This window comes from Chrysemys picta, chromosome 5, assembly GCF_011386835.1.
Source record: "Chrysemys picta bellii isolate R12L10 chromosome 5, ASM1138683v2, whole genome shotgun sequence".
Classification (NCBI taxonomy): Eukaryota; Metazoa; Chordata; order Testudines; family Emydidae; genus Chrysemys; species Chrysemys picta.
Genome location: NC_088795.1, coordinates 93,166,225 through 93,185,271, shown reverse-complemented (window position 1 = coordinate 93,185,271; position 19,047 = coordinate 93,166,225). Strand labels below are relative to the sequence as shown.

Here is a 19,047-nt window from a genome sequence, read left to right as displayed (position 1 = left end):
TCTCCATCGCCATCTCACAGTTGCAGCAGTTGTCATTTCAGCAAATGATAAATGAAGAGATTCTTCTGAGACCATCAGCAGCATTGCTTTCACTCGCATGGTGGTAGTGTGCTTCAGGTGCATGGTTTCAGTCCCTAAAGGTTTTTGGATTGAGACTTCTTTTTAAACAAGAAGTCAAGGCCAGGTCTGCTGTGTAGCAGTACGTGTACTTACCATCATGTCTCAAAAAGGTCCATAAATGTTATTGAATTTGGCTGTTGATATTTCAGCTAGTCTCTTTTAAAGGAATTTCTTCTGATTTTGCTGTTCTGTCCCTTTGTTTTTGGAATTACTTACCGTATTGAATAGATTATTTATATAGAGTAACTCAGTTTTTGGCTTTCATAGTGCAATTTTTTTTATCAGTCTTATTTGGCTGGAAAAAATCAGGGTAAATCAAACAATGTGAGAGAATCTAGCCAGCATGGTTAATAGAGTATAGTAATAAGATGTGGTCTGCCCTTGAATTAAGCTATACTAGGTGTGGTGAGGAACAGAATTATAGATCAGCAAAATTATTCCTTCAAGCCAAGGTACTGAGTTAAAAACTATGACTTTGTGTCTCTGAAATGTTAAAAACACGATTTTATCCACTATTATGAGAGAATTCCAAATCCAGGCATAATGTAGATTTTTAAGAAGTTGGGACTTCCCTCAACTACACCTTTTCTCTTACAGCGGTGTTCCTCCTATGCGAATAATTGGAATTTTACTGTACTTTTACATAGACTTAGTTTTTAATGTCTCACATACCTTACCTCTGCACTCTGTTTTCCATAGTGTGTGTGTTTTGAGGACTGTTTTGGAATATTAAAGATGGAGGTGTGGAAATTATATTTTTTTGCTTTTTTCTGTGACTGTCTTATTTGTTTGGAAGCTGGAGAGACAAATGAAATGTTTCTGTGCAGAAATGCTTTAATATAATGACACACGTAGGGTGACCACATGTCCTGATATTAGGATCTTTGTCTTATACAGGCAACTGTGCTCCCCCCTCTTCCCAAAAAGTCCCAATTTTTCATACTTGCTATCTGGTCATCCTAGGTATTAGTGGATCCTCCAAGTAAAATTCTTTTATACAGGAGAGCTATGCTGGTTATATGATTGATATTTCTTTGGCTGTTCTGAGAGGACTGTTCAGATAGTGTTACACAAATGTTCACTACCATTTTTGGTCTCATTTAAGTTCATAGAGCTACTTATCACTACATTTGGTAATGTTTGCATGATTAATCCCAAATATGATGCTTCTCAGGTTATGCACTTTGGCGCTGGACTGTGCTTCACTACTGACAAGGGTTAACTTTTGCTAGCTTTGGATCTTGGCATACTTTTATTTTTAGCAAGCATATTACACTTTGCATACGTGGAAGAATTCCATTGACTTAGTGTTGGACATGAAGGAGGCTTAGGCATGGGGAGGAGTTTTAAAAACCTAAATGTAAACTCAGGTTAAGAATCTTGCATGAGACATCAAAAGTAAGGAAATAAAAAATTATTTTTTTCATTCCTTAGCTAGGTATTGCTGCTTTGTGCCTCTTGTATCTGTAGGCAAAAGTCAGCATGAGTCCTGTATAAATGTTTCCCATCGCTTTCGTTGGAGAATATGTATTTGCATTTATAGTAATCAAACTAACTTAAAAATGTAATGTTTATGATAGTTAATCAAATTCTCCTAGAAGGAATGTGCTTTGGATATTAACTTACCATAGGGATGGATGGGAAAGTGATAGGATAGGTAGAGTGGAGGGCATCTCTATTTCATGGATCCTGTTTTGGGGGGGGGGGGGGTAAATTTGGCTTTATGAACTTAAGTGTATTCTGATTTTTTGTGAATTTAATTTTGCTGATGGTGGAGGAGATCTGTGTGTATGATAAAAATACATAGAATTTCTTTTAATGAGTTGCATTTACTAATTCCCATGCTGTGGCAAAATTGGTACAGTTCCTTTCCCCCAAAGAGATGGGAGGGATTTTTATTGATGTTATGAAGCCTGAGTGAATACTTTTTTCATCAGAGACTGGTAGTGGGTTTTTAAAAAAAGAAGAGAATACATAAAATCTTGTTTCTAGCCGTAAAAACTATATTCCATAGTGTAATTTAAACCAGGATAAGAGACGCAACTAACTTTTATTTTTCCTCTAGATTTTCAGCTGAACTCTCATCTATCAACACTGGCAAATATTCACAAGATTTACCACACCCTCAATAGGCTGGTAATGACTTGCAATCTTCTCTTTATTTAATAGCTAGTTATTTACTTTTGAATGCATTTATTTGTGCTATGAAATATTTAGATTATTATACTTAAAAATTTGGGGGAATCCACATTAAGGTTTCACAGTTAACTGTCACTTCTTGTGCTTTGATTGCTTAAGGTTGCATGTGTATGCACAAGAGGTCAAAATTAAGATATGGCTGTGTCCAGTGGAGCCCTTGTCTCAGTATGTGTACATTATGGTATGCATGGAAGCATGTGTGAAAACTGCATGTTCCTTTTGCTTACAGTTTTTATCAGTGTCAGGCTCCTTACAGTAAATGTGGGAAAACATATACTGTAAACACATCAGTCAATTTAGAGCAATCCAAAGAATGAGGCATGGGCTGTTGATGATCCTTGCCTCCTTCACTGAACAGTCACAGTATTTTCCACAGCATAGTTAGCCATGCACACACTTACAGTTTAGGGCAACTGCAGCTGTATTTCCCGCAGTGGTCCAGCAAGGCCATCCATTCTCAGGCTTTCAGTTACCCAGTTGTTTCTCCTGGATGGAGACACATGTCTTTCTCCCTTCTGACCAGAGTATTTTTAGGCCGCACAGATGCTTGTCTTAACTGTGCAGGTCCCATCACAGGTAGGTTGCTTGGGAACACCTGCTTGCTTTTCTTTAGAGATGGTTAACACGTTCAATTGCTGCAATTGTAAGGTGCCACACAGCACTTTCTGTGCAAGCCTACTTTATTTGTAAGGTAAAAAGCTTTACAGAGAAAACATTTAGAACAGTAAAAGAACCCAAATGGGTGCTAATAAGCTTGCCAGAATTAACCACAGCCCTAACATGTATTCTGACAGGAGCTGTTCTTTAATCTCCTCACCTAAGGAGATTTCTTGTGGTTACCAATTTATTACAGCTTCAGCTCAGAACAAGCACCCAGTCTTATGTGACCTCAGTAGGCCAACTCCTTCCAAACCTATCTTGAGGATTGGGGTTTCTGTAAACGAAGGGCCCTGTCCATTTGCTGGAGCAGGAAGAGGGCCATGAGTCAGTTTAAAACCAGGCTATTTATTTAAAAACCTTTTTTGGTCTGTTGGTTTCTGGAGAAAGTAGTTTGAACTAGTATATGTGAACTTTTCTGGGGAGGTGGCTTCTCTGGAAATGTTACAATCTTAGTGAATTTGCTGAATTATCCCCTGGTGTTCTCCTATTTACCTTCCTATGGAAATACACACAATTCCACAATAACACATACCTAATTGATTTTTAACGAAACAATGAACTCCAAAGATGTTAAAATGAATTCATTAAGGTTTAATTTAATTTAATAAGTTTATTTAGGGTATTGCAGGAAATTTAGAGCATTATATGTCCCTCCTACAGAAGTAGGTGTAATTAGGGTGCTGGCTGACACCCTAGGGGAACCCACTGACTGAATCTGGGGCAATGCATTCTTCCTGAAAGTGGGGGGGCCACGAAGCCCCACCGCCCCTGTGGCCCCGCCCTTGTCTCCCTATTTCCCCTGAGGCCCTGTCCCCTGGCCAAGCTGGAAGCCGGAGCCTGGCTTGGGAGCCTCCACTTGCCCAGAGTGGGGAGGAGCCTGAGAGCAGCCCCTGGTCTGTGTCTTTGCCCCCCGGACTCCTCACCCAGGGCAGGTGGAAGGTCTGTGGCATCCCACAGCTGCCTGGGCTCCCCGGGCTCCTCTTACCGGGCCAGGCTCCAGTTTCCTGCCTGGCCAGGGGCGGGGCCTCAGGGGCCGAAGAGCTGCAGCCGGGCCATGGTAAGAACCACTCTGGCAGCTGTGGGGAGCTGCAGACCCTCAATCTGCCCTGGATGGGAGTCTGGGGGGAGGGGCACAGACTGAGGGCTGCTCTCTGCTCCCCCATCCCAGGCAGGTGGAGAGTCCCTGGCTCTCCACAGCTGCCTGGGCTGCTCTTATCCGGGCCAGGCTCTAGCTTCTGGCCTGGCTTGAGCGGAAGAGGAGGTGTAGGGGGCCAAGCCCATGGCGAAAAGTGGATGGGCCAGGTCTGTCTATTTTCAGAAGTTGGAGGGCCATGGCCCCTTGGCCCCCCGTACCCTGTTCTGGCGCCCCTGGACTGAATGCTTGGACAGATTTATTTTCTGGGTGGCGGTTTTGTTAGTACCTTTTATAATTTCACGATTAATTTGTTTAGGTAACAAACATTTTGCTAGCAAGCCAGCGTATTTTCTTTAAAAATTTGTACAGCGTTTTTGCATAACCGTTCTGCAAAATATTTTTTTTTTTAAATCCTATGAGGCTGATCTTTTACATGCCCCTTCTTACTCTTGTTGTTCCACAACTTTTGGGTGTAAACTTGAGACCTAATTTTTCCCACTTACATCTCCCATGCACTTTCCTGGGAGTGTATATGGTGTCTCTTGGTTCCCCAAGTGGTCAGCTGCCTCAGTTCTGGATTGAGGTTCCCCAACCCCCTTGGGAATATTACAAGCAGACATTCTTTGGCTCAAAGGGACAAATATGTCAGGGCTGCCTCCTTGTGCAGTGGCTCTCACTTGATAGAGCTTTATATTATAAAGGCTACCATATCCCTTAACTGCATTGATGAAAATGTCTTACTTACAGAATCTGACAGAAGACGTTGGTCAAGACGATCACCAGACAGGTACTTGATAATTACTTAGTTGAAATATACTGTAGGAATTTAAGCATGCATTCTAAGAGAAAACTAACTAAAATGATTAGTTCTAATACACCTCTACCTCGATATAACGCTGTCCTCGGGAGCCAAAAAAATCTTACCGAGTTATAGGTGAAACCGCGTTATATCGAACTTGCTTTGATCCACCGGAGTGCGCAGCCCCGCCCCCCCGGAGCACTGCTTTACTGCGTTATATCCGAATTCGTGTTGTATTGGGTCGCATTATATTGGGGTAGAGGTGTATGTTAAATGGCTAAAAGGGGGATATCTATTAGAAAATAATAAAAACAGTTTGTTTTCAAAAGCAGTGTTTTGAAAAACAGCTGTGCTTCTAATTTCTCCAACTATGAATAGTTCCTGTAGGTCTCTATGACATCTGCCATTTTACTGCTACTTCCTAACAGGAATTCACTAGACCAGCGTTTCTCAAATACGGCTACCAGGGGCTTTTCTTGCAGTCACGGCCTCCGGAGTGATGATTGCAGGGGTGCGGGGAGGGGAGCAGCAGTTCCTCCCTTGCGGCTGCTAGCAGAGGGGGAGCCTTGTCCCCTCTGGAGACACAAATACTGGAGGATCAAGCAGCCAGTAAGTTCCCCGCCTTCCTGGGGGTGGTGGAGTCCGGCTTCAGTCCTGGGATGATGGGCAGTAGGCTCCAGCTGCAGGGCTTCAGACTCCATCTCCAGGCTCTGGCATCTGTCTCAGGGCTCAAGGCTTCGGGCTCTGTCCACCTGCACAGCGGCGGGCTCCGGCCCCTGGCCATGTGGCACTTGGCTCTGGCCCTGGGCTCACCCCCCACCCCCATCGCCCCAGCTCCTGCTGCCTCCCCCGGCCCCCATTCATTCCCCCTATCACCCCTGGCCCCGCTACCTCCCTATTTACCTCACCATTCAGGGCTTAATTTGTATCCTGGCATGCCAGGGTTGAGTAAGTCTGCTGTGAAAAGTGATAAATGTATGCTTGTTCATATCACTTTTCACAGCAGACTAAGGCTATATCTCAGGGTTTGGCAACCTTTCAGAAGTGGTGTGCTGAGTCTTCATTTATTCACTCTAATATAAGGTTTTGTGTACCAGTAATACATTTTAACGTTTTTAGAAGGTCTCTTTCTATAAGTCTATAATATATAACTAAACTGTTGTGTGTAAAGTAAATAAGGATTTTTAAATGTTTAAGAAGCTTCATCTAAAATTAAATTAAAATGCAGAGCCCCCCCCAGACCAGTGGCCAGGACCCGGGCAGTGTGAGCGCCACTGAAAATCAGCTTTCGTGCCGCCTTCGGCACGCGTGCCATAGGTTGCTTACCTCTGCTATAGCTACACTAGCACTTTTGTCGGTCGGTGTGTGAACAAAACATCCCTGACTAACAAAAGTTTCACAGACAGAAGCACTGGTGGGGACAGTGGCATGTTTGCGGGAGATGCTCTTTCCGCCAACATAGCTACCGCCGCTCATTAGGAGTGGTTTAGTTATGCCAGCGGGAGAGCTTCTCCCACCGGTATAGAGCAGCTACACAGGAGACCTTACAGCGGCACAGCTGCAGCGGTACAACTGTGCCACTAAGGTCTGTAGTGTAGACATAGCCTTAGTAGCTAGCTGGGAGGCTGTGAAAAGTGATATTAACATATAAGTATCACTTTTCATAGCAGCAGATTTACTAGCCAGCATGTCTTAAAAAAAAAAAAAAAAAAGACAACCAAAAAAGCAAAAGAAAAATCAACAAAAAAGACAAGGGCGTGCAAAGCACCTTATTTGTATTTCTAGTCTGTTTAGGTCCAGTAAAGAATAGAAACAACTGTACATTATTTTTATTATTGCAAAAAACCCTACATAAATAAATTACAATATTTTGGACATGTATATGTGCATATTTATTCGTTTTTTCCAAAGTTAATTAAGTATTTTAGGAAAAATTGTCAGAGCGGCCACCAGCAAGAGTTGGTGGCCGCACTCTGAGGCCACCAAAAATTTTGTTGTGATAACCCCTGACCTAGACTCTATCTGTACATGACTCTCACTTCTGGGATATAGGTTCTGAGCACAAGACTAGCAGAATCTCCCTTTCTGTTAAGGTGTTTGGACTCTTCTCAACTCAGGCCCCCACTGGCCATTATGTGGCACCCCTTGCTGCACTTCAGACACTCCAGTAAACTTTTTCTTGACTGGGATTGAGGAAGGAATCTTGCTTACGGAGATGAACCTCTCTCTGTGTTGTTCGAGTTCTTCTCCGTATTCCAGTGATATTTGTTGAGTACCACTTCTTGGTTCTAACTCTGCCTTCTAATTGGGTCCAGTAGAGTTCTTTGAATTCCCGAGCCCTTTGTTTTGAAGGCTTGGCACAGTTGTGACGTTGTTCTCTGTTAACAGCAAAATAGAGACAATGGATTTCAGGAAGGCAGATTTTGGGAAGCTCAGAGAGCTGATAGGTAAGGTCCCATGGGACTCAAGACTGAGGGGAAAAACAACTGAGGAGAGTTGGCAGTTTTTCAAAGGGACACTATTAAGGGCCCAAAAGCAAGCTATTCCGCTGGTTAGGAAAGATAGAAAATGTGGCAAAAGACCACCTTGGCTTAACCACGAGATCTTGCACGATCTAAAAAATAAAAAGGAGTCATATAAAAAATGGAAACTAGGACAGATTACAAAGGATGAATATAGGCAAACAACACAGGAATGCAGGGGCAAGATTAGAAAGGCAAAGGCACAAAATGAGCTCAAACTAGCTACGGGAATAAAAGGAAACAAGAAGACTTTTTATCAATACATTAGAAGCAAGAGGAAGACCAAAGACAGGGTAGGCCCACTGCTTAGTGAAGAGGGAGAAACAGTAACAGGAAACTTGGAAATGGCAGAGATGCTTAATGACTTCTTTGTTTCGGTCTTCACCGAGAAGTCTGAAGGAATGCCTAACATAGTGAATACTAATGGGAAGGGGGTAGGTTTAGCGGATAAAATAAAAAAAGAACAAGTTAAAAATCACTTAGAAAAGTTAGATGCCTGCAAGTCACCCGGGCCTGATGAAATGCATCCTAGAATACTCAAGGAGCTAATAGAGGAGGTATCTGAGCCTCTAGCTATTATCTTTGAAAAGTCATGGGAGACAGGAGAGATTCCAGAAAACTGGAAAAGGGCAAATATAGTGCCCATCTATAAAAAGGGAAATAAAAACAACCCAGGAAACTACAGACCAGTTAGTTTAACTTCTGTGCCAGGGAAAATAATGGAGCAAGTAATTAAGGAAATCATCTGCAAACACTTGGAAGGTGGTAAGGTGATAGGGAACAGCCAGCATGGATTTGTGAAAAACAAATCATGTCAAACCAATCTGATAGCTTTCTTTGGTAGGATAACGAGCCTTGTGGATAAGGGTGAAGCTGTGGATGTGGTATACCTAGACTTTAGTAAGGCATTTGATACGGTCTCGCATGATATTCTTATCGATAAACTAGGCAAATACAATTTAGATGGGGCTACTATAAGGTGGGTGCATAACTGGCTGGATAACCGTACTCAGAGAGTTGTTGTTAATGGTTCCCAATCCTGCTGGAAAGGCGTAACGAGTGGGGTACCGCAGGGGTCTGTTTTGGGACCGGCTCTGTTCAATATCTTCATCAACGACTTAGATATTGGCATAGAAAGTATGCTTATTAAGTTTGCGGATGATACCAAACTGGGAGGGATTGCAACTACTTTGGAGGACAGGGTCATAATTCAAAATGATCTGGACAAATTGGAGAAATGGTCTGAGCTAAACAGGATGAAGTTTAACAAAGACAAATGCAAAGTGCTCCACTTAGGAAGGAAAAATCAATTTCACACATACAGAATGGGAAAAGACTGTCTAGGAAGGAGTACGGCAGAAAGGGATCTAGGGGTTATAGTGGACCACAAGCTAAATATGAGTCAACAGTGTGATGCTGTTGCAAAAAAAGCAAACATGATTCTGGGATGTATTAACAGGTGTGTTGTGAGCAAGACACGAGAAGTCATTCTTCCGCTCTACTCTGCTCTGGTTAGGCCTCAGCTGGAGTATTGTGTCCAGTTCTGGGCGCCGCATTTTAAAAAAGATGTGGAGAAATTGGAAAGGGTCCAAAGAAGAGCAACAAGAATGATTAAAGGTCTTGAGAACATGACCTATGAAGGAAGGCTGAAAGAATTGGGTTTGTTTAGTTTGGAAAAGAGAAGACTGAGAGGGGACATGATAGCAGTTTTCAGGTATCTAAAAGGGTGTCATAAGGAGGAGGGAGAGAACTTGTTCACCTTAGCCTCTAAGGATAGAACCAGAAACAATGGGTTTAAACTGCAGCAAGGGAGGTCTAAGTTGGACATTAGTAAAAAGTTCCTAAGTGTCAGGGTGGTTAAACACTGGAACAAATTGCCTAGGGAGGTTGTGGAATCTCCGTCTCTGGAGATATTTAAGAGTAGGTTAGATAAATGTCTATCAGGGATGGTCTAGACAATATTTGGTCCTGCCATGCGGGCAGGGGACTGGACTCGATGACCTCTCGAGGTCCCTTCCAGTCCTAGAATCTATGAATCTATGAACTGGCACCAACGTTTTCTTACGTGGCTTGATGTCTTACAGTTTGGTGCCTGCATTAGTGCTTGTTTCTATTGAGCTGATGCTATCTTTGATATACAGTCCCTTTCTCTTTAATTTTAGGTATGGTATCTAAAGAGGATCACTTAGTGGCCTCACACCTCGATCATGTAATAGAACAGTGCCTTAAGACTGACCATGTTTGTCATGTTATCTGCTTCAGAAGTGTTAGTTCTGTTTGTAGATGTCATTTTGAGCACTGAAGAAAAGTGGGGAGTGCCTGTAAGTTCTCAAGACCCCCCCAGGAAGATTCTTGTAAGCCCAAGAAGTATGGTCAACATAGAGCAATTAAAAATGCAAACTCTTGAAGCTCAGGGTTGAGTTGGCCAGGACTGCTGAGTGCTAAGATTCAGAGCAGACCTGTCTTCCACCCTCCCTGGTAAGTCTAGTGGGATCACTTCACCACCGAAGTGCCTTGCACAATCAGCAGAGAAGGGCTTCACAAAATGTTGGCTCCTGAATGCACTCAGGGCTTGGCATTTGAAGTTGTTGATACTTGGCTGTGTCTCATCAGATGAAATGAAGCCTTTGTATGAAAGGTTGAGGCATGTGATGTTGAGGAATCAGAAGCTTCCCAATGTGCATATGAGAAAACCCATAACCTCATCTCCACATTGAGGTCTCAAGATTTCCTCCTGCATCCATATGCTGGAAGTGGAAATGGGTAGGTTGATTCCGGGTATTGGAGTATGCTCTGTAATTTGGCCTGGTCACTCCTGGTCCTTTATATGGCTGTCGAGAAGTCCACAGTACCTATTTTGAGGTAATTCTCTTGCTCTGCATCATCAAGGGTAGGAACTCTGCATGCATTTGGAACTTTTCTTCCTCCCAGGCTAGCGCTTGTATCTCGAGAGTCAGTACAGTAAACTCAAGCCTCAGTGCTGCTGCTGCTTTTGTGGTGGGGATTTGTGCACAGCCAGGGTTAGTCCTGCCAGTGTCACTTATGACACTCCAGGTTTCCTTGTCATCTACATAGTTCTAGCCATTTGAGTTGGGACAGGCTGAGTATTAAGGTGGTGAGAGCTGTTATTTGAACTCATGTTAGCTAAAGGAGTCTTCTGCTTCAAAATACACATCCATTATGAGGAACATGACAATAGAGAAATCCTACCTTTATCATTTCTCACAGAAACTCTCCAAGACAACTGATTTTGAGTTAAAATCAGGCTGGAAGTCTGCAAGGGTTACTTCTGTGCGGTAGATGGGCCAGTCATTTCTATCCAATAGATTTGCTATACTTTTGCATCCTTTTGTGGGTGTGTTGGTGGAAAAAGGTTTGCATATCTTTCCCAATCTTTAAGGCAATTGAGAGAGTGTTTGTTCTGTGGAGACAAAGTGTACATCATGTAAGGCTCTATTTAGGCCTTTCAGGAGCTAGTTAAAGGTATACCAGTGTGTATGGCCCCATGTTGTTAGATTCTTAGGGGTTTTGGCACTTCTGAAACATCCTGTTTAAAGAGGCTTCTAAAAATCTAATGAAAGTTCTTTTTGAACTACTCTGTTCCTGTGAGCATAAGTTTCTTAGATGGAATGTCACTTTCCTGGTGGCAGTGACTGCAGTTGAGAACGTTTCAGGGCATAATGACTTGATTGACCTTATCCCAAATTTCATAATGCTATAATTGGTGCTGTGAACTCCTCTGACATTCCACTCTTTGGTGGCGTTTGAGGTGCTTTTTTACCTTAATGAGTTTCACCTATCAAAATTCTCCCATGCTGGCATGCCCATTTTGGAGAGAAGATCCTTCTCTACAGTATGCTTAATTAACCCAAGAATCTTTTGACTTTTTGGAGCAAACAAAGTCCTTAAAGTCCATTCAACATTTTGTTTCTTTTGAGACCAGTCTATTGGGCATTGCTGTTACTAAGTGGACCTTCTCCTTAGGATGCAGTGATTTAAAATCACTTGATTTTTATTTATTTTTTTTCAACCATTGGTTGAGGTTTTGTAAAACTATTTGGAAATCTTTTGCTGTAGTAGTTTTAGATTAAAATTTGTAATGAACCAAATTATAAATACTTTTCTTAATACCACTGCAGATGGGATGTTTTATTTGAAATTTACAAATCTGATATAGACAAAAAACAAGATACTGAAAATTAATATTTGCAGGGTCAGGGCCTTAAGCAGGTACATAACTCTACTCACATGAATAGTCCCTTGACTTCAGAGAGACTACATTGTGCTTAAAATTAAGCATGTGCACAACTGTGTGCAGCCTCAGATTAAAATTGGATTTTTATTAAGAACTTTTCTCTTAGTGGCATAACATCGTTGTTGCTGCAAAACTAAATTACTTCAGTGTTAATTTTTTCATTGTTATTTAGAGGTTCAGTATATTAACAAAGTTATTGTGAATTAATTTATACACAGGTCAAATTTTTCAAAAGTAGGAGCCTAAAGTTATATTCCTAAGGATGGAATTTGCAAAAGCACCTGAATGATTTGGGGCCCTAAGACCCATTGAATTCAAACTGCAAACCCTAACTAGGAGAGTATGGCCTGAGTGAAGCATTTTTGCTTTCATGATGTACACATTTGGAAGATAGTATTGATTGCAAAGATAGAATGGGCTTTTTGCTTATCAATTTCATATGAGTTTGTGGCAGTTTTCATAGTAAGGATATTAACGAGGTGCCGGACTTGTCTCTTTCAGCATAGATGAGTATTAATTGTGAAAGTACTTTAGTTAAATATGTCTCTGTAAAATCTGAAATTATACTAGCAATTAAGTTGAAGTACATAATCATTTTAGCAATTTAAGACTCCAAGATGCGAAGAAAGTAAACTAACAGTGAGTTTTTTAATTTAAGCTGTGTGTTAAAATCAAGATTTTTATCCACTCTCTCTAAAAGAATGTGAGTGTACATTTCGTATTATGGCTATTCTAAAACTAGATGACAAATGCACAAAGTTTCCTTGATCAAAGGCAAAGCTACATCACTCCCCATATTAGCAATGGGTCTGTTGCAGGCACCTGTAAAACAACAATATTATTTTGTCTCCACACACTCTTATTGCATGAATTTGATCTCCTGAAGAGAATTTGCAGGGGTCTGAAACTTTTCTGGAGCATGGAATCCAATGTAGGGAAATCCAAACTCTCTCCTTCCAAAATAAACAAAGATGTCTTTTGAATATTCCTTATTTTCATTTGGCCTTTTACATGTTTTTTCCTGCACTTGTGGTCTCATTCTACAGGCTTGTACATTGTATTTCATGTTTAGGTGGGTGTCTTAGTGTTCTCATCTAGTTTTTAAAAACATAAAACACCTTGCTTGTTATCAGCATTGGCATTAGTTTTGTTGTTATTGCTCGCTGAAACTTTGCATTTATTTTATTTTTGAACATTCCTCAAGTTGCTTGGTCTCCATGAGTGTAAGGATTTGCACAGATGAAAGTAAAAATTATATATCTGTAATTCTGCTTTTCTGAAGACATCCTTTGCAGATTCTCATTTACTTGCCCACTTTCCCTTGGGTGAGAGGTTTACCACACTCATTTTTTAACCTCATACCTTGTTTTTCATTTTTCTCTGGGGTGTGTTTAGATGCGAGGCTGATCATCTTGAGTTGGCTTTTTTTTTTCTGGGAACTTTAATCTCCTGCACAGGTGAAGGAACTGAAGGGACTATTTGGCAAGCAACATTAGTAGTTGGCTGTTCTTGGGTGGTGATGGCACATGACAGACATTTGGGGTATCTTCCTTGCAAATGTTACCTTTAAGTGTCAAAAGCCATTAAGAACTGCCAGTCTTGAGCAGTTTTTAACTCTCAGAGGCAAGAGTTTCTGGGACAGCCTTCTAATGGTGCGGAGGGAAGAGGCAAACAAACTAACTAGTGTTAAAATGGAGCTGGATATGTTTATGAATAGAATCATATGATGGGGTTGCCTGTGATAGCAAGGAATTAGACTTGATGAACTAGGAGGTCTTTCTTTTCCTATGTTCAAGATGATATTTGCAGATGTCAAAGTTAGACTCAGGACTCATAGTTTGTCAGACCACTCTGTTTTATTAGCACAGCGCTCTGCTAATACATTCAGATAATGTGAGCCTTCATGCAAGATTCAAACAGTCTTATTTATACAGATAAAAGGGTGCGAACTAAACAAAGGGACAGAGAGAGCAAAATTGTAAAATATGCATGGAGCACAATATGCATATCCTGCTTCCTTGTTAACTCTTTTCGATCTAAGACTAATGCTTCACCAATTGCCCTTAAGTGGCAAGTTAAGCAGTTAATGTCTGCTTTTCTGCCCCCCTGGCTTGCAGCATTTCTCATTTCTACTTAAAGGTACATACAGCATTCTTTAATTCATTCTATTTCTTTAATATAATTCATTTCACTTTCACAATCCCTCCTTTTGGTCAAGCTTACGCAAAGACCAACAATTACTGGGTTCCACATATTAATAGTTCTTTATCTCTTGGTTCATCAGTGATATTTAACATCATCATATTAGCACTCTGTTTTGGGGCAGTCACCTTGGTGGCATACCTTACATAATTCTGGATACAACAGGAGATTAACTGAAAACATACAAAAATAATTAGGATTCCACACAGGATAGTCAGGGCTCCCTGAAACAACCAGTTTCCTATGCCAGAGAAATTGAATGGGTTACTTAGCCACTTCCATAAAGAACTTGGCTCTTCATGGGGAAGATATGCAATTTGTTCTAAGTGACTAGCACGATCTATTACCTCATTGGTGTCGTCAGGTATGAACACACAACATTCTTTTCCAATGAGAGCACAGGTCCCTCCTTTGGCCGCCAGCACTATGTCCAATGCCTGACGGTTTTGGAGGGCCATCTGTCGGATCGCCCCTGTTTCTTTGGCCAGGGTCTTTAAACTCTCTCCGGTTTCATTTGCCATTATTTCAACTACTGCTTGTAACCTTAGGAGCCTTTTTGCATGGTGTATTACTCCCCCAAGTGGGATAAGGGAACTGCCAATGGCCTCTTCCCAGGTCAAGGGGCTTATGTTATTTACATACCATTGGGCATCTGATAAGTCCCTTCTTCTTCACCTGAAATTACGAAGGCGTTCTCGTGGGAAGGACCCTAGCACTCGGAATTGTGGGAAGAGTCGGGCGGGATAACAGATACCTGACCAGTTAGCTGGTAACACAGTATAAGCTTTGGTCCCACAAACCCAATAATAGCCTATTAAGGCTGGGAAGGGTCGGTTGCACCCATTTGTCACATAGGTGCCTACAAAGGAGGAGTAATATCCTCCAAAGGGCACAGGGTAATTCTCCTTACGAGGAGTGGTGTTATTTGCATGGCATTGAAAGATTGTATTGTTTTCACTAAGATTACTGTAGGGGGAACAGGAGATTGATTTTTCTGTTTGATCCCAGGTCGAGAAAAAATTTATATCCCCATACCCGGCCCGCCACTCTTTAGTTTTGTTCGAATAATCCCATACACCATTGGCCACAATATGCTGAAGGCAATGACTTTTTCCCAGATTCAGCCCTGTCCCATTACACACCCAACACCAATGACCTTTTCCCTCCACCACACTTATCCATTTAGATACATTTATTCCCACTGCTTCCCAAGTGTCATTATTGTTCCATGTTTTGTTAAACGGACGAGGTCCTCCAGTGAGGTCTGGGGAATTGAGTGGGATTGCCAGGACAGGAACACCAGCTTGAGAGTGGGCTGGGATGTGGCTGCAGACCCAGCAATTAGAAATATTAAGAGTCTGAGCTATCCACACTTGCTGCTGGATAAAAGAATTGTCATTGTGGACTCCCCAGACCTTAAGACACCAGCAGCCGAGGAACAGGCGCCACCAGAGGCTCATGTTGGAGGCAAGGCCCTTCCGGTTCTGACAACCTCAACGGAGGGAACCGCAGTCATGGTTTTACATCCACCAGGCAGCAGGCGCTAGGCTCACTACTGCTTCTTTTTGGGCCTTGCTTTAGGTCCTCGTCTGCTTCTGGCAACCCTTACGAGAGCGTAGATGGTAAGGTATTGCAGGCTGTTCCTCTACGTCTTCTTCTGGAGTCAAAATTGACTCTGCGTGGTCCTGAGGTGATTGGTTTGCTGGGGGGTGCCTTCTTACACTGCGAAGCATGTATGCACGCTGTGATGCCAGACAGTTTAACAGCCATCTGGATAGTAAGCAGTACCTGATGATTCTTTGATGTCCTTTAAGTCTCTTTACTTCTTCTTCCTTGACTCTGGCTATAACAATGGCCTTCACACCTTATCTTTTCCTGATGCATACATTCCTTATTCACACAGATTGGGAATACAAACAGTAGTATTTTATATGGAGCAAAAAGGCATTGCAAATTAAACCTTGCTAAGTTTTACAATCAATAATCAAGACAATTTACACTGAGACCCAGGCCTTCAATGTTCCTCTAATCTACTTAACATAGACACAATAGAGAATCCTGTTTCTTACTTACTAAACCTTAAAACAAAGAAATGTATATTTAACTAGAGGCCTACTTTGTAATACATATAGGAAACCATAGTAGACATTATAACTTATTCTAAAACAAAAGGGTGACCATAATCAGTCATAAGGATTGTTCTGGTCTGTCATTCCTTTCTGCTATTCAAAAAGGGTGGCTGACAGGGATGAAATCAAATCATACATTAATTCTTATGGGACATTATAAGATCCTGCTCCTACATATCCCCCTTTTGACACTAAGATTATTAATCGCCAGTGTCACTTCTTATTTAGTCCACATAATAGAAAATACTGGGAGGTGATTTGGGCCTGTGGCTCTAGCTTTGCATACATTTGTTTTATCCAACAGCACATTTCAAACGTTACAATTAAACACATACAATTTAAAATAAAAAACAATTAGGGTTAGTAACATTAGTACGCCAGTAGTTGTGGGAGACCATTCAGAAAATATGTTATACCAATGGTAAGCTGTTATGTCTTTCTGCAGTGGCAATTCTTAACATGTTGCCATTTGCATGTATAATATGAATGGTTCGGTTTCCCACATTGCCCTTTTGTTTGTTTTAGGAACTGTTACCTTTTTACCTTTTGTAAACACATTACTTACATTACATTTACATTTGTCTATTGGAAGGTTGCTAACACTTCCATTCTTTTAAAACACTTTCCCCCCCCAAGAATTAACACATACACATAGCCCATTATACAGTACTTTGGTCTCATTATTCATTTTATCCCACATACAGGATCCTAGTGAGATGTCTTTACTACAGGGCTTTGGAGCAACAGGCATGGATGGATAAGCATACCCACTTTTATTTGTTTCTTATTAGGTTGTCCTGTAGCTGATATTAGCTTTTTCTGAAAGACAAAAATAACATTTTTTCTACCCCTTTTGGGGTGGCATTCATTATTGCTTAAAATATTCCTTTCTTTTACAAATACCCTTGCTGATTGCATGCAAAACAAGAGGAATTACCTCTATATTTTCCTGTGTTTTTGTTCTATAGGCAGGCCAGGTTTTAATGGCTTCTATCTTTTAAGAGTTATGGGGAAATTATCCCACTGTTCAGTCATTAAATCCATGAGGTGGTGTACCTCAGTTTTCCCTTTACAGCAGACCAAGGTTACAATGTCTTTCCTGCTGTATTAAGCTTTAAGTTTGTTCACAGGTAACAGCTGAAAAGCATCATTACCATAAAGGATTTCTTTTATCCCCAACAAATCATACACATTATGCATTGTTACAGGGGTACTTATTAACATTAAATTTATTTTAATTAAAGGTATTTTGTTATACCGTGCCTTTTATTTAGACAATTTGTTTGCTGACCAGGTATGTTCTTTATCTGCAACTTCTTTGTGCTGGCAGTTCTCTCACTTCCTTTATCAGTTAGATAATTTGCATCATCACAGGCTTGGCTTTTGGATTCAAAACCATTAGCAGAGCTCAGAGACTCTGTCTTAAAAGGAACACAATCAACTTTTACCAGAATTTTGATTACTTTTAACTCTTGCTTCCAAAACACACAGATCTGAAAAAGAAAACACAGTCTATTGTGGCTCCTTTAGAGCCCTAATAGGATTTTAATTAAGTAGCATGTTTCTTTTGCATTTCTTTTACCCCCTCTATAATATACACTGCACACTTCTGCACATTCCTTCTATACTTTAACTTTTAAAACATTAGCCATATTAATTTTTACATAGGGTGTAACTGTTTCTTTTGTTCTTACAGAGTTTTATGTACCCTTATCAAAGTGACAGTCTGATTACACAGAGCCATTTTAAGGCTCAGTGTTTCTAACTTTGCTTCTTTTTGTTTTGTGCACCTCACCCCTGCTGTTGCTTCAGAGGGCCACTGTCTTTATTCTTTTCCTACAGCTTTCATTTGCTATTTTGTTACAAAAACAAACAAACAAACAGAATCCAGAATCTCTCCCTATTTTTCTGATTTTGACTGTCCTGCTGCAGTCATGACTTGGTCTGTATTTGAAAACATTTAAATTTTGTAAAGAATCAAGTTACCCCTTAAGGGTTAAATACCAAATCTCAAAGTCAACCAACTCTGATTACCTGTGTCTGGCAAAAAGGTCTGTCAGTTTTGCAACTTTGAATTAAAAGAGTCAAATGGATTTTTAGTAGAATTATAAACAAAACAAAACCAATTTATCTTAAACTTACAAAACAGGAGTTTTACAAACCTCACATATTCCCACAGACAGACGGATACATACACATTTTCTCTCCCTTAACATCCCTCTTACACTGCTTTTGTTTTTACATAGCTGTACATAGATTACATTACCTTTATACATTTGGGGCAGTTAAGTTCCAATAGAACCCCCCCCATGTTCTTTTAGCAAATTTGACTCAATTGTCCATAATCAAATGATTTTAATTAGATCACAAAGTTTAACTGTTTAATTCTCTCCAGCCTCTGTAGAGTTAACTTTTCACTCTCTTTCCTTAAATCACTTGTTTATTTCCCAAAATGACACCTTTATCAACTCAGATTTCACCGTTTTAAGTATTGTTCCAGGGGTTCATACTTGCACTTACTCCTGACACTATGCCCTTAGGGCTTCCAACCTGTTTTTTTTTTTTTTTTTTATCTGTTGCTTGCCTGCTTGTCTGGGCCCAATCCCGCTTTTTCCAATGAACCATTTTTGTGAGTGATATTGTGGTCATTTCACAAATTTGAAAGAAATGCTTAAGGAAAGGGCCCAGGAAGGGTGGGGGCTAGTTGAGGAGCCCACCCTCCTTGCTGAATTGGTAATGGAACACTAAAGAATCAGTTTCTGAGGCAGACAACGAAGGGGAACAGAACAAGGGGCATTTTATCCTTTTTACAATGAGAGGGGAGTATGAAGGGAGTTGGGATCGATCCGGGGTTGTTGGTTTTTTTTGTCAGAGAACAGGGTGAAGGGGAGCGCTCAGTCTGGTGGTGGGAGAGGAGTCTTTTAATAAAGCTTTTAATTTATTATTTGAATATTTGAGAGAGGCGAGTTTTGATTTTGTCCACCTACGATTTGCCTCTTCCCACCACTGCATGAAACAATTAACCT

General features: G+C 40.9%; 1 protein-coding gene across 8 annotated transcripts in view; it reads left to right on the top strand.

The window, feature by feature from the left end:
- DCUN1D4 (defective in cullin neddylation 1 domain containing 4) overlaps positions 1-19,047 on the top strand; it is a 68,455-nt gene that overhangs the window by 14,558 nt on the left and 34,850 nt on the right. For 6 of the 8 annotated variants that reach the window (XM_005299078.5, XM_042841881.2, XM_065598056.1 and 3 more), the window contains 2 exons: positions 2,186-2,256; positions 4,862-4,901. The exons of the other annotated variants lie outside the window; for them this stretch is intronic. In XM_005299078.5, the coding sequence (XP_005299135.3) occupies positions 2,186-2,256; positions 4,862-4,901 (111 nt within the window). The remainder of the gene's footprint in view (positions 1-2,185; positions 2,257-4,861; positions 4,902-19,047) is intronic. 8 annotated transcript variants of the gene reach the window in all.